Raw genomic sequence first — 12901 nt, 5'->3', positions numbered from 1 at the left:
TTACGTATGTGTCGCCTCTCAGAGTCGTATCTAGACGTATCAGGGGCCCCGTATCACTCCAGCTGCACACGCCCCACACCATTACAGAGCCTTCACCGGCTTGAGCAGTCCCCTGCTGACATGTAGGGTCCCTGGATTCATGAGGTTGTCTTCATACCCTGTACACGTCCATCCGCTCGTATATACACTCCTGGAAATTGAAATAAGAACACCGTGAATTCATTGTCCCAGGAAGGGGAAACTTTATTGACACATTCCTGGGGTCAGATACATCACATGATCACACTGACAGAACCACAGGCACATAGACACAGGCAACAGAGCATGCACAATGTCGGCTCTAGTACAGTGTATATCCACCTTTCGCAGCAATGCAGGCTGCTATTCTCCCATGGAGACGATCGTAGAGATGCTGGATGTAGTCCTGTGGAACGGCTTGCCATGCCATTTCCACCTGGCGCCTCAGTTGGACCAGCGTTCGTGCTGGACGTGCAGACCGCGTGAGACGACGCTTCATCCAGTCCCAAACATGCTCAATGGGGGACAGATCCGGAGATCTTGCTGGCCAGGGTAGTTGACTTACACCTTCTAGAGCACGTTGGGTGGCACGGGATACATGCGGACGTGCATTGTCCTGTTGGAACAGCAAGTTCCCTTGCCGGTCTAGGAATGGTAGAACGATGGGTTCGATGACGGTCTGGATGTACCGTGCACTATTCAGTGTCCCCTCGACGATCACCAGTGGTGTACGGCCACTGTAGGAGATCGATCCCCACACCATGATGCCGGGTGTTGGCCCTGTGTGCCTCGGTCGTATGCAGTCCTGATTGTGGCGCTCACCTGCACGGCGCCAAACACGCATACGACCATCATTGGCACCAAGGCAGAAGCGACTCTCATCGCTGAAGACGACACGTCTCCATTCGTCCCTCCATTCACGCCTGTCGCGACACCACTGGAGGCGGGCTGCACGATGTTGGGACGTGAGCGGAAGACGGCCTAACGGTGTGTGGGACCGTAGCCCAGCTACATGGAGACGGTTGCGAATGGTCCTCGCCGATACCCCAGGAGCAACAGTGTCCCTAATTTGCTGGGAAGTGGCGGTGTGGTCCCCTACGGCACTGCGTAGGATCCTACGGTCTTGGCGTGCATCCGTGCGTCGCTGCGGTCCGGTCCCAGGTCGACGGGCACGTGCACCTTCCGCCGACCACTGGCGACAACATCGATGTACTGTGGAGACCTCACGCCCCACGTGTTGAGCAATTCGGCGGTACGTCCACCCGGCCTCCCGCATGCCCACTATACGCCCTCGCTCAAAGTCCGCCAACTGCACATACGGTTCACGTCCACGCTGTCGCGGCATGCTACCAGTGTTAAAGACTGCGATGGAGCTCCGTATGCCACGGCAAACTGGCTGACACTGACGGCGGCGGTGCACAAATGCTGCGCAGCTAGCGCCATTCGACGGCCAACACCGCGGTTCCTGGTGTGTCCGCTGTGCCGTGCGTGTGATCATTGCTTGTACAGCCCTCTCGCAGTGTCCGGAGCAAGTATGGTGGGTCTGACACACCGGTTTCAATGTGTTCTTTTTTCCATTTCCAGGAGTGTAATTTGAAACAGAACACGTCTGACCCGGAAACATTTTTCCAGTAATCAACAGTCCATTGTCGGTGTTGATGGGGCCAGGCGAGGTATAAAGCTTTCGATCGTGCAGTCATCTAGGGTAAACGAGTGGACCTACGGCTCCGAAAGCCGATATCGGTAATGTTTCGTTCACTGGTTCGCACGCTAACAGTTGTTGATGGCCCAGCATTGAAATTTGCAACAATTGGCGGAGGGCTTGCACTTTTGTCACGTTGAACGATTGTCTTCAGTCGTCGTTGGTCCCGTTCGTGCAGGATATTTTTCCGGCAACAGAGTCGTTGGAGGTTTGATGTTTTGCCGGATTCCTAACATTATACGGCACGCTCGTGAAATGGTCGTACGGGAAAGTCCTCACTTCATCGCTGTCTCGGAGATAGTGTGTGCCGTCGCTCGTGCACCGACTATAACGCCACGATAAGACTCACTGAAATCTTGATAACCTGGCATTGCAGGAGCAGTAACCGATCTAACAACTGCGCCAGACCCGTATTATCTCATATAGGCGCTGCCGACCGCAGCGCCTTTTCTGTCTGTTTATTCGTACACTCTCTGTGTATGAATACGCATGCCTATACCAGTTTCTTTGATGCTTCAGTATACGAATGCCATAGAAATTATGTTTTGCTTCAACATTTACAAGTTTTTTAGTTTATGTAGGTGTTATAAATGGCAGATGATGCAGCTTTAATCTCCCTGTGCGAAATACACTCCTGGAAATGGAAAAAAGAACACATTGACACCGGTGTGTCAGACCCACCATACTTGCTCCGGACACTGCGAGAGGGCTGTACAAGCAATGATCACATGCACGGCACAGCGGACACACCAGGAACCGCGGTGTTGGCCGTCGAATGGCGCTAGCTGCGCAGCATTTGTGCACCGTCGCCGTCAGTGTCAGCCAGTTTGCCGTGGCATACGGAGCTCCATCGCAGTCTTTAACACTGGTAGCATGCCCCGACAGCGTGGACGTGAACCGTATGTGCAGTTGACGGACTTTGAGCGAGGGCGTATAGTGGGCATGCGGGAGGCCGGGTGGACGTACCGCCGAATTGCTCAACACGTGGGGCGTGAGGTCTCCACAGTACATCGATGTTGTCGCCAGTGGTCGGCGGAAGGTGCACGTGCCCGTCGACCTGGTACCGGACCGCAGCGACGCACGGATGCACGCCAAGACCGTAGGATCCTACGCAGTGCCGTAGGGGACCGCACCGCCACTTCCCAGCAAATTAGGGACACTGTTGCTCCTGGGGTATCGGCGAGGACCATTCGCAACCGTCTCCATGAAGCTGGGCTACGGTCCCGCACACCGTTAGGCCGTCTTCCGCTCACGCCCCAACATCGTGCAGCCCGCCTCCAGTGGTGTCGCGACAGGCGTGAATGGAGGGACGAATGGAGACGTGTCGTCTTCAGCGATGAAAGTCGCTTCTGCCTTGGTGCCAATGATGGTCGTATGCGTGTTTGGCGCCGTGCAGGTGAGCGCCACAATCAGGACTGCATACGACCGAGGCACACAGGGCCAACACCCGGCATCATGGTGTGGGGATCGATCTCCTACAGTGGCCGTACACCACTGGTGATCGTCGAGGGGACACTGAATAGTGCACGGTACATCCACACCGTCATCGAACCCATCGTTCTACCATTCCTAGACCGGCAAGGGAACTTGCTGTTCCAACAGGACAATGCACGTCGGCATGTATCCTGTGCCACCCAACGTGCTCTAGAAGGTGTAAGTCAACTACCCTGGCAAGCAAGATCTCCGGATCTGTCCCCAATTGAGCATGTTTGGGACTGGATGAAGCGTCGTCTCACGCGGTCTGCACGTCCAGCACGAACGCTGGTCCAACTGAGGCGCAAGGTGGAAATGGCATGGCAAGCCGTTCCACAGGACTACATCCAGCATCTCTACGATCGTCTCCATGGAAGAATAGCAGCCTGCATTGCTGCGAAAGGTGGATATACACTGCACTAGTGCCGACATTGTGCATGCTCTGTTGCCTGTGTCTATGTGCCTGTGGTTCTGTCAGTGTGATCATGTGATGTATCTGACCCCAGGAATGTGTCAATAAAGTTTCCCCTTCCTGGGACAATGAATTCACGGTGTTCTTATTTCAATTTCCAGGAGTGTAGTTTGAAACTGTTATTAGCCCCACAGGCCTTCATAATTTAAATCGTTCTTTGCAATAAGAATGTCTTCGAAAAGACAGGTTGCTTAAAAATAGTATAAAGTTCCTATGTTCTCAGATGTGGTGAAAGGGTAAACCAGCAGCTGTTACGTGGTGGGTGTTATTGAGAGCAGGAACTACATTTTGTTGATATTCCGGCTGATCGTAATTGCGATCTCCTTCCTTAATACTGCTCAACGCCGATTTTTCGAGTCAAATTGAGGTGCAACATAGGTTGTGCCGTCTCAGTCAACTCGTCTTTAGATCTGCTTTCTCATGCTGCCTTTGGTTTCGTACTTTTAACGTTTACGATATTTTTTTTACGAAAAATAACTCACAAAATACGAAAAATGGATGATACAAAATATATATTTATTACCAACTCTTGACACTAGATCGATATTCCACCCTGGATTACGCTTCTTTTGAGCTATCACTGAGCTTTGTGCAGTTTTAACAGAATTTAAGGTCTTCATTTCCTTAATTTGCAATATCTTGTACATCTTTATCACTCTACAGCATCTAAACTAATTATGCTAAAGTTACGAGGTTCGAGATTGAGCGTGGGCTCATCTTTTTTGTACTCATGCGTCCTTTAATTCCGTATGCTTAACTCCTGTACAGTTATGTTGCATCGTGCACTTTCTATTACGAATGGTGTTTTAAAGTGCTCATTAGGCGGCCCCATGCTGTCACCATCCACATGTGACAAATTCTTTCGCCTGTAGGCAAAGCAGACAACCACATCCTCGCTTCTGCCTTCTGGGCACTGCCCAGCATGCGCTGATCGACCACGCCCCCTTTCTCTCAGACTGGCGGAAGCGCTCACGTGCGTGTTTTTCAATCCATTTGAGGCAACTGAGGATACGTTAGCTACTGAACTTTCACATTATCCCGCGGATGATTATATACGGTCCGTGCTTCGATCACTATTTTTATATATGGAGACCCCTCCAGCTCACCAGATACTCTCACATATGGTGAGTGGAATTTATTAGTGTTTTACCTGCGTGGCAGTATCTTATTAGGAATTTCTTCTTACTACCTTTCGTCCGAATTGACGGGAGCGTTCTATAAATGATAATTAATTGAAACCCTCAGCTGCCGACAGGTGTTGTTGATGTACCTCGATGGGGACAGCTGAAAATATGTACCCCGACCGGGACTCGAACCCGGGATCTCCTGCTTACATGGCAGACGCTCTATCCATCTGAGCCACCGAGGACACAGATGAATAGCGTGACTGCATGGACTTAACCACTGCACGCTTCCCGTGAGACCCATATTCTCAACTGTTCACAATCTACATACGTAATGTTCCTAATACATATTTGCCCATTCACTCATAACTCGCGCCAACTAAGGTGACGATTCCCGTAAGATTTCGGGCAACGTGTGCGCACTCGCACAGACGAAGGTCAATGGCCGGGTAGCCATTAACTGTGTATGAAGATAGTAACTGTTCTCGAAAGAACAAAATGGTTCAAATGGCTCTGAGCACTATGGGACTCAACTTCTGAGGTTATTAGTCCCCTAGAACTTAGAACTAGTTAAACCTAAGTAACCTAAGGACATCACACACATCCATGCCCGAGGCAGGATTCGAACCTGCGACCGTATCGGTCTCGCGGTTCCAGACTGCAGCGCCTAGAACCCACGGCCACTTCGGCCGGCTCTCGAAAGAACAGATACCATTAATGACCGTGCAGCTTCTCTAGAATAAATGCTAATTAATTGAAGCCGTCAGTTGCTGACAGGTGTTGCGCACAGGTTGCCCGAACTCTTACGGGAATATCACCTTAGTTGACGCGAATAATGAGAGGATGGGCAAATATCTATTAGGAACATTGCAGTCGCGCTATTCATCTGTGTCCTCTGTGGCTCAGATGGACGCCGGCACGGTAGCTTAGCGTGTTCGGTCAGAGAGCTGCGTGCTCTCTGTAATAAAAATAAATAAATAAATAAAAAAAACTGAGTGAAGGTATCGACGATCAACTTGAACGGATGTCTTGTGACGTCCACCCAGACCAAACGCAACGAGCCGGCCGGAGTGGCCGAGCGGTTCTAGGCGCTAGAGTCTGGAACCACGCGACCGCTACGGTCGCAGGTTCGAATCCTGCCTCGGGCATGGATGTGTGTGATGTCCTTAGGCTAGTTAGGTTTAAGTAGTTCTAAGTTCTAGGGGACTGATGACCTCAGATGTTAAGGCCCATAGTACTCAGAGCCATTTCAACCAAACGCAACGAACTGTATCCAACAAAATAAAAAAAAGATGGATAGAGCGTCTGCCACGTAATCAGGAGATCCCGGGTTCGAGTCCCGGTCGGGGTACACATTTTCAGCTGTCCCCATCGATGTATATCAACAATACCTGTCGGTAGCTGAGGGTTTCAATTAATTATCATTTATTCCAGAGAAGCTGCACGTTCATCAATGGTATCTGTTCTTTGGAGAACAGTTACTATCTTCATATGGAGCGTTCTATGTTACTTTACGTTAGACGTCCGCTACTTACTGTAAGCGAAAAATTGTTGACGGTGAACACTGGGTCATCTCGTTTTCTTTTCTCGATCGGAATATGACTTGATTTTGTATGTTTATCACGTATACACTTTTCATTGTAGTTACCTTTTGTGACCTTATATGAGTCTTTGTCTGTAAATTTTTACAGATCGCACCTGATGATGCAGCTAAAGTGCTCAGACACTGGTTGAGCCAATAAATAAAGGAGTTACAGCTAAAGCAGTCTTATCTTCTCAAAATCGTATATCTTGGCTGTGACTGCCATGACTCAATGTCTGTGCGTTTCTTTTTTTTGCCACAGTTTGAAGTTTAAAAAAATATTTTTCTTAAAAATGTCTCATAACAGTTTTAATTTTGTTGCTTTTTAACACCTGGCAATAATTTTTTTTCGAAATTATTCCATCATATTCTAGATTAAAAACAGAGACGTGTAATATTTTTTTCGTAATTCTTACTAATACACTCCTGGAAATTGAAATAAGAACACCGTGAATTCATTGTCCCAGGTCCTGGGGTCAGATACATCACATGATCACACTGACAGAACTACAGGCACATAGACACAGGCAACAGAGCATGCACAATGTCGGCACTAGTACAGTGTATATCCACCTTTCGCAGCAATGCAGGCTGCTATTCTCCCATGGAGACGATCGTAGAGATGCTGGATGTAGTCCTGTGGAACAGCTTACCATGCCATTTCCACCTGGCGCCTCAGTTGGACCAGCGTTCGTGCTGGACGTGCAGACCGCGTGAGACGACGCTTCATCCAGTCCCAAACATGCTCAATGGGGGACAGATCCGGAGATCTTGCTGGCCAGGGTAGTTCACTTACACCTTCTAGAGCACGTTGGGTGGCACGGGATACATGCAGACGTGCATTGTCCTGTTGGAACAGCAAGTTCCCTTACCGGTCTAGGAATGGTAGAACGATGGGTTCGATGACGGTTTCGATGTACCGTGCACTATTCAGTGTCCCCTCGACGATCACCAGTGGTGTACGGCCAGTGTAGGAGATCGCTCCCCACACCATGATGCCGGGTGTTGGCCCTGTGTGCCTCGGTCGTATGCAGTCCTGATTGTGGCGCTCACCTGCACGGCGCCAAACACGCATACGACCATCATTGGCACCAAGGCAGAAGCGACTCTCATCGCTGAAGACGACACGTCTCCATTCGTCCCTCCATTCACGCCTGTCGCGACACCACTGGAGGCGGGCTGCACGATGTTGGGGCGTGAGCGGAAGACGACCTAACGGTGTGCGGGACCGTAGCCCAGATTCATGGAGACGGTTGCGAATGGTCCTCGCCGATACCCCAGGAGCAACAGTGTCCCTAATTTGCTGGGAAGTGGCGGTGCGGTCCCCTACGGCACTGCGTAGGATCCTACGGTCTTGGCGTGCATCCGTGCGTCGCTGCGGTCCGGTCCCAGGTCGACGGGCACGTGCACCTTCCGCCGACCACTGGCGACAACATCGATGTACTGTGGAGACCTCACGCCCCACGTGTTGAGCAATCCGGCGGTACGTCCACCCGGCCTCCCGCATGCCCACTATACGCCCTCGCTCAAAGTCCGTCAACTGCACATACGGTTCACGTCCACGCTGTTGCGGCATGCTACCAGTGTTAAAGACTGCGATGGAGCTCCGTATGCCACGGCAAAGTGGCTGACACTGACGGCGGCGGTGCACAAATGCTGCGCAGCTAGCGCCATTCGACGGCCAACACCGCGGTTCCTGGTGTGTCCGCTGTGCCGTGCGTGTGATCATTGCTTGTACAGCCCTCTCGCAGTGTCCGGAGCAAGTATGGTGGGTCTGACACACCGGTGTCAATGTGTTCTTTTTTCCATTTCCAGGAGTGTATTTCATTTCTCACTAAGTGGCAATTTAGTAAGATATTGAAATGATCCTGACCCGCCTAGTTTCATGACGGCCTCTGTAGTGGGTGAGGGGGGCACGGACCACTGCTAGCCCGCTCGGTCTGCACAGGTGCGGAAGGTGTTCTGCTGCGGCGCCTTCCTGGGGCAGTCGGCGTTCATGCTGGCGACCGCCTTCCTCATGACGCCCGCCGCCGCCGTCGCCTGCCTCACACTCGCCGTCGGCATCGGCGCCTTCGCCATGGCTGGCTTCTTGTGAGTACATCGGTCTCGGTGGCTTCGCCTGTCGCGAGTACCCCTCACCACTGCGCTTCTGTCACATCCCCATGTCTCACTGACAGGGAGCAAACCTTGAAACAAGTCGCCCAGTTAGAGTATGTCATTTAACTGAACCACTGGCTTCATATTACGCTAATTATGCCATTGTGATAGACGAAGGACGAAAGCAGTCATCATAAACGACTAAACAATAGCACGAGATCGATGAGAATACCCTTGCGACATCCCATTTTCCATTTCACTGTGAAGTCATCGGTGTGTAATTTAAATCAATCATGAAGTAAATACACTGATGTTCAGAAAAAAAACAGAACACCTTGAACGACTAGAGATAGAACGTTCATACTCACAGGACATGCACATTAGTATGTTCTGCAGAAATGTTAACCATTTCAATCATTTTGTTTCGTTTATAACGAGTGGCAGGGACAAAGAATCCAGCGAAATTTTTTATGTGCATTATCTTAAAACTATCTTGAGCAGTTAATCAGAGAACGCAATCGTGGCGATAACATAGTAGACCTCCTGGTGACAAACAGACCCGAACTATTTGAAACAGTTAACGCAGAACAGGGAATCAGCGATCATAAAGCGGTTACTGCATCGATGATTTCAGCCGTAAATAGAAATATTAAAAAACGTAGGAAGATTTATCTGTTTAACAAAAGTGACAAAAAGCAGATTTCAGAGTACTTTACGGCTGTACACAAAAGTTTTATCTCAACTACAGATATTGTTGAGGATCAGTGGACAAAGTTCAAAACCATCGTACAATATGCATTTGATGAGTATGTGCCAAGCAAGAACGTAAGAGATGGAAAAGAGCCACCGTGGTACAACAACCGTGTTGGAAAACTGCTACGGAAGCAAAGGGAACTTCACAGCAAACATAAACATAGTCAAAGCCTTGCAGACTGTAACGCCGGAAATGCATATCCTCCTATTTCCATCTATTGTGCTATTATTTTCTTTCCTTGCTTTGTTACCTCAAGATATGACATTTCTGTCTCTTTGTATATTGTAATTGTTTTACTATTTGTATATTTATGCATTTATGTCGATGTATAATTGGTTTGTTTCGTAAATATTATTTGTATTTTTACGCTGGGTCTTGCCTAGGGAAAACTGCTATCGAACGATTACATCGATAGGTCGTGTGAAGAATCAAAGTGTGTAGGATCTTTGGTAGTGTTAACTCTGCCGCGTGGAGCGCGGGCTGAGCACAGAAGGAGTGTGGCGGGAGTAGCGAGTGGAGCAGGTGTGTTGTGTGACGCTCCCGCGAGTTGCCGCGCTTTCGGGGTTTGGCAGCATGTAATTGCGCTCGACTTGCGATGATAGTTTCTGACATGGTGTCGCGGACGGGAAACATTAACTAGCGCACATCAAGAGCCCGTTTCGTCTGGTGACCATGTCGAGAAGAAGGCGCGCCGACATCCAGCTTCTGCAACAGCTACGGCCGACAATGAGTGACTGTCGCCACCTCCTCGATCGACGGCTTCAAACCTTCAATCAACCATCAAGGAAGACTGGAAGCAAGTAAAGTTTTAGAACTGTATGGCAGACCTCAGCTTTTCAAACTGTACCATTTTCGTAACTATAATTACAGCAATTTAGCATGAACCTTTGTTGCTCATTGTCCCAACTGCATTACCAAGCAGGGTCCCTTCCCTTTCCGAAATGAACCCGAGTGTCGGTGAAATTTAAACGCCAGCACTAAAGTAATATAGCTAATTCCATTTCACTGCTTTAATTTCAAAGTTCAGTTAGCTGGCTACAATATTCAGATTACACAAGCACAAATTAAGAGTGCGAGTTTTGTTATCGTATTTTAGCTTACCTGTGACTGCAGCTCAGCTTGGTACGTGCTAAATTTTACTATTGTTAATTGTTCAGAATCATTTAATTCAAGTTCAAAGTTAAATCTCTTATTTCCAAATTGTGTAGATTCAAGTAGTTTTTTGAAATGATTGTTGAGGTAGTCCAAGACTAACCGTATTTTACTGAATTTCGATGTGCTTCAGAAAGAAAGCTCACTATTAACTTCAGTCACTAAATTAAATTTCGATTTTCCGGTTTTATTAATTCTTTGCTAAATTAAGTCAGGGTGTAGCGAAATTTATTACTTCTGACAAACTTTCAGTTTTCACACTACACGTGTCAACCTTCAGTTGCCACGCTTCTAGTGCTAATTATATGTGTAATAACCTTTCTTTTTCAGTTACTATAGTAATTGTCCTTAGGACTGGCGACCGTGATTTCCCCCAAATCTCAAATACCTAATTACCGCTAGTTAATTGTTAACGTAACGGCTGCACATTTACTTTCTTTATTAACTTTACCCCTTTTCAAAATTAATTTCCACCAGTTTCATTAGCACATTTCCTTTCATTTAGATGTAACCCTTTCCTCCCTCTTTACCGACAGCTTAACTTCGGTGACGATTGCTTTTCCAAAACTCCCATTAGGTACACGCGGTTTCATCTTTCACTGTCATTAAGGTCGGTAAGTGAGGGGGAGGTTACAAGACAAACAAAAATTACAGGAAGTGAAATGTAGTGTGAGGAGGGCTATGCGAGAGGCGTTCAACGAATTCGAAAGTAAAGTTCTTTGTACTGACTTGGCAGAAAATCCTAAGAAATTTTGGTCTTATGTCAAAGCGGTAGGTGGATCAAAACAAATTGTCGAGACACTCTGTGATCAAAATGGTACTGAAACAGAGGATGACAGACTAAAGGCTGAAATACTAAATGTCTTTTTCCAAAGCTGTTTCACAGAGGAAGACTGCACTGTAGTTCCCTCTCTAGATTGTCGCACAGATGGCAAAATGGTAGATATCGAAACAGACGACAGAGGGATAGAGAAATAATTAAAATCGCTCAAAAGAGGAAAGGCCGCTGGACCTGATGGGATACCAGTTCGATTTTACACAGAGTACGCGAAGGAACTTGCCCCCCTTCTTGCAGCGGTGTACGGTAGGTCTCTAGAAGAGCGTAGCGTTCCAAAGGACTGGGAAAGGGCACAGGTCATCCCCGTTTTCAAGGAGGGACGTCGAACAGATGTGCAGAACTATAGACCTATATCTCTAACGCCGATCAGTTGTAGAATTTTGGAACACGTATTATGTTCCAGTATAATGACTTTTCTGGAAACTAGAAATCTTCTCTGTAGGAATCAGCATGGGTTTCGAAAAAGACGGTCGTGTGAAACCTAGCTCGCGCTATTCGTCCACGAGACTCAGAGGGCCATAGACACGGGTTCCCAGGTAGATGCCGTGTTTCTTGACTTCCGCAAGGCGTTCGATACAGTTCCCCACAGTCGTTTAATGAACAAAGTAAGAGCATATGGACTATCAGATCAATTGTGTGATGGGACTGAAGAGATCCTAGATAACAGAACGCAGTGTTTCATTCTCAATGGAGAGAAGTCTTCCAAAGTAAGAGTGATTTCAGGTGTGCCGCAGGGGAGTGTCGTGGGACCGTTGCTGTTCGCAATATACATAAATGTCCTTGTGGATGACACCGGAAGTTCACTGAGGCTTTTTGCGGATGATGCTGTAGTATATCGAGAGGTTGTAACAATGGAAAATTGTACTGAAATGCAGGAGGATCTGTAACGAATTGACGCATGGTGCAGGGAATGGCAACTGAATCTCAATGTAGACAAGTGTAATGTGCTGCGAATACACAGAAATAAAGATCCCTTATCATTTAGGTACAATATAGCAGGTCACCAACTGGAAGCAGTTAATTCCATAAATTATCCGGGAGTAAGCATTAGGGGTGATTTAAAATGGAATGATCATATAAAGTTGATCGTCGGTAAAGGAGATGCCAGACTGAGATTCATTGGAAGAATCCTAAGGAAATGCAATCCAAAAACAAAGGAAGTAGGTTACAGTACACTTGTTCGCCCACTGCTTGAATATTGCTCACCAGTGTGGGATCCGTACCAGGTAGGGTTGATAGAAGAGATAGAAAAGATCCAACGGAGAGCAGCGCGCTTCGTTACAGGATCATTTAGTAATCGCGAAAGCGTTACAGAGATGATAGATATACTCCAGTGGAAGACTATGCAAGAGATACGCTCAGTAGCTCGGTACGGGCTTTTGTTGAAGTTTCGAGAACATACTTTCACAGAGAAGTTAAGCAGTATATTGCTCCCTCCTACGTATATCTCGGGAAGAGTCCATGAGGATAAAATCAGAGAGTTTAGAGCCCACACAGAGGCATACCGACAATCTTTCTTTCCACGAACAATACGAGACTAGAATAGAAGGGAGAACCGATTGAGGTACTCTAAGTACCCTCCGCTACACACCGTCAGGTGGATTGAGGAGTATGGATGTAGATGTAGATCATCTCGGTTCAGCATGTGTCCTGTTGTCTAGTAGGCACAGGGTCCGCCACGGGCCCTGA

At 48.0% G+C, this 12901-nt stretch overlaps 1 protein-coding gene and 1 non-coding gene across 3 annotated transcripts in view; one reads left to right on the top strand and one right to left on the bottom strand.

Moving 5' to 3' along the window:
• Window positions 1-12901, top strand: part of LOC126191522 (vesicular glutamate transporter 1-like) — a 143423-nt gene that overhangs the window by 109676 nt on the left and 20846 nt on the right. For both annotated transcript variants that reach the window (XM_049932421.1, XM_049932419.1), the window contains one exon: window positions 8320-8462. In XM_049932421.1, coding sequence (XP_049788378.1) covers window positions 8320-8462 — 143 coding nt within the window. The remainder of the gene's footprint in view (window positions 1-8319; window positions 8463-12901) is intronic.
• Trnat-ugu (transfer RNA threonine (anticodon UGU)) lies at window positions 4961-5034 on the bottom strand. Its single transcript has one exon. It is a non-coding gene; the product is annotated as a tRNA-Thr (tRNA).

This window comes from Schistocerca cancellata, chromosome 6 (genome assembly GCF_023864275.1).
Source record: "Schistocerca cancellata isolate TAMUIC-IGC-003103 chromosome 6, iqSchCanc2.1, whole genome shotgun sequence".
Classification (NCBI taxonomy): domain Eukaryota; kingdom Metazoa; phylum Arthropoda; class Insecta; order Orthoptera; family Acrididae; genus Schistocerca; species Schistocerca cancellata.
The sequence above is the reverse complement of the archived record's forward strand: the minus strand, read 5'-3'. Positions and strand labels throughout refer to the sequence as shown.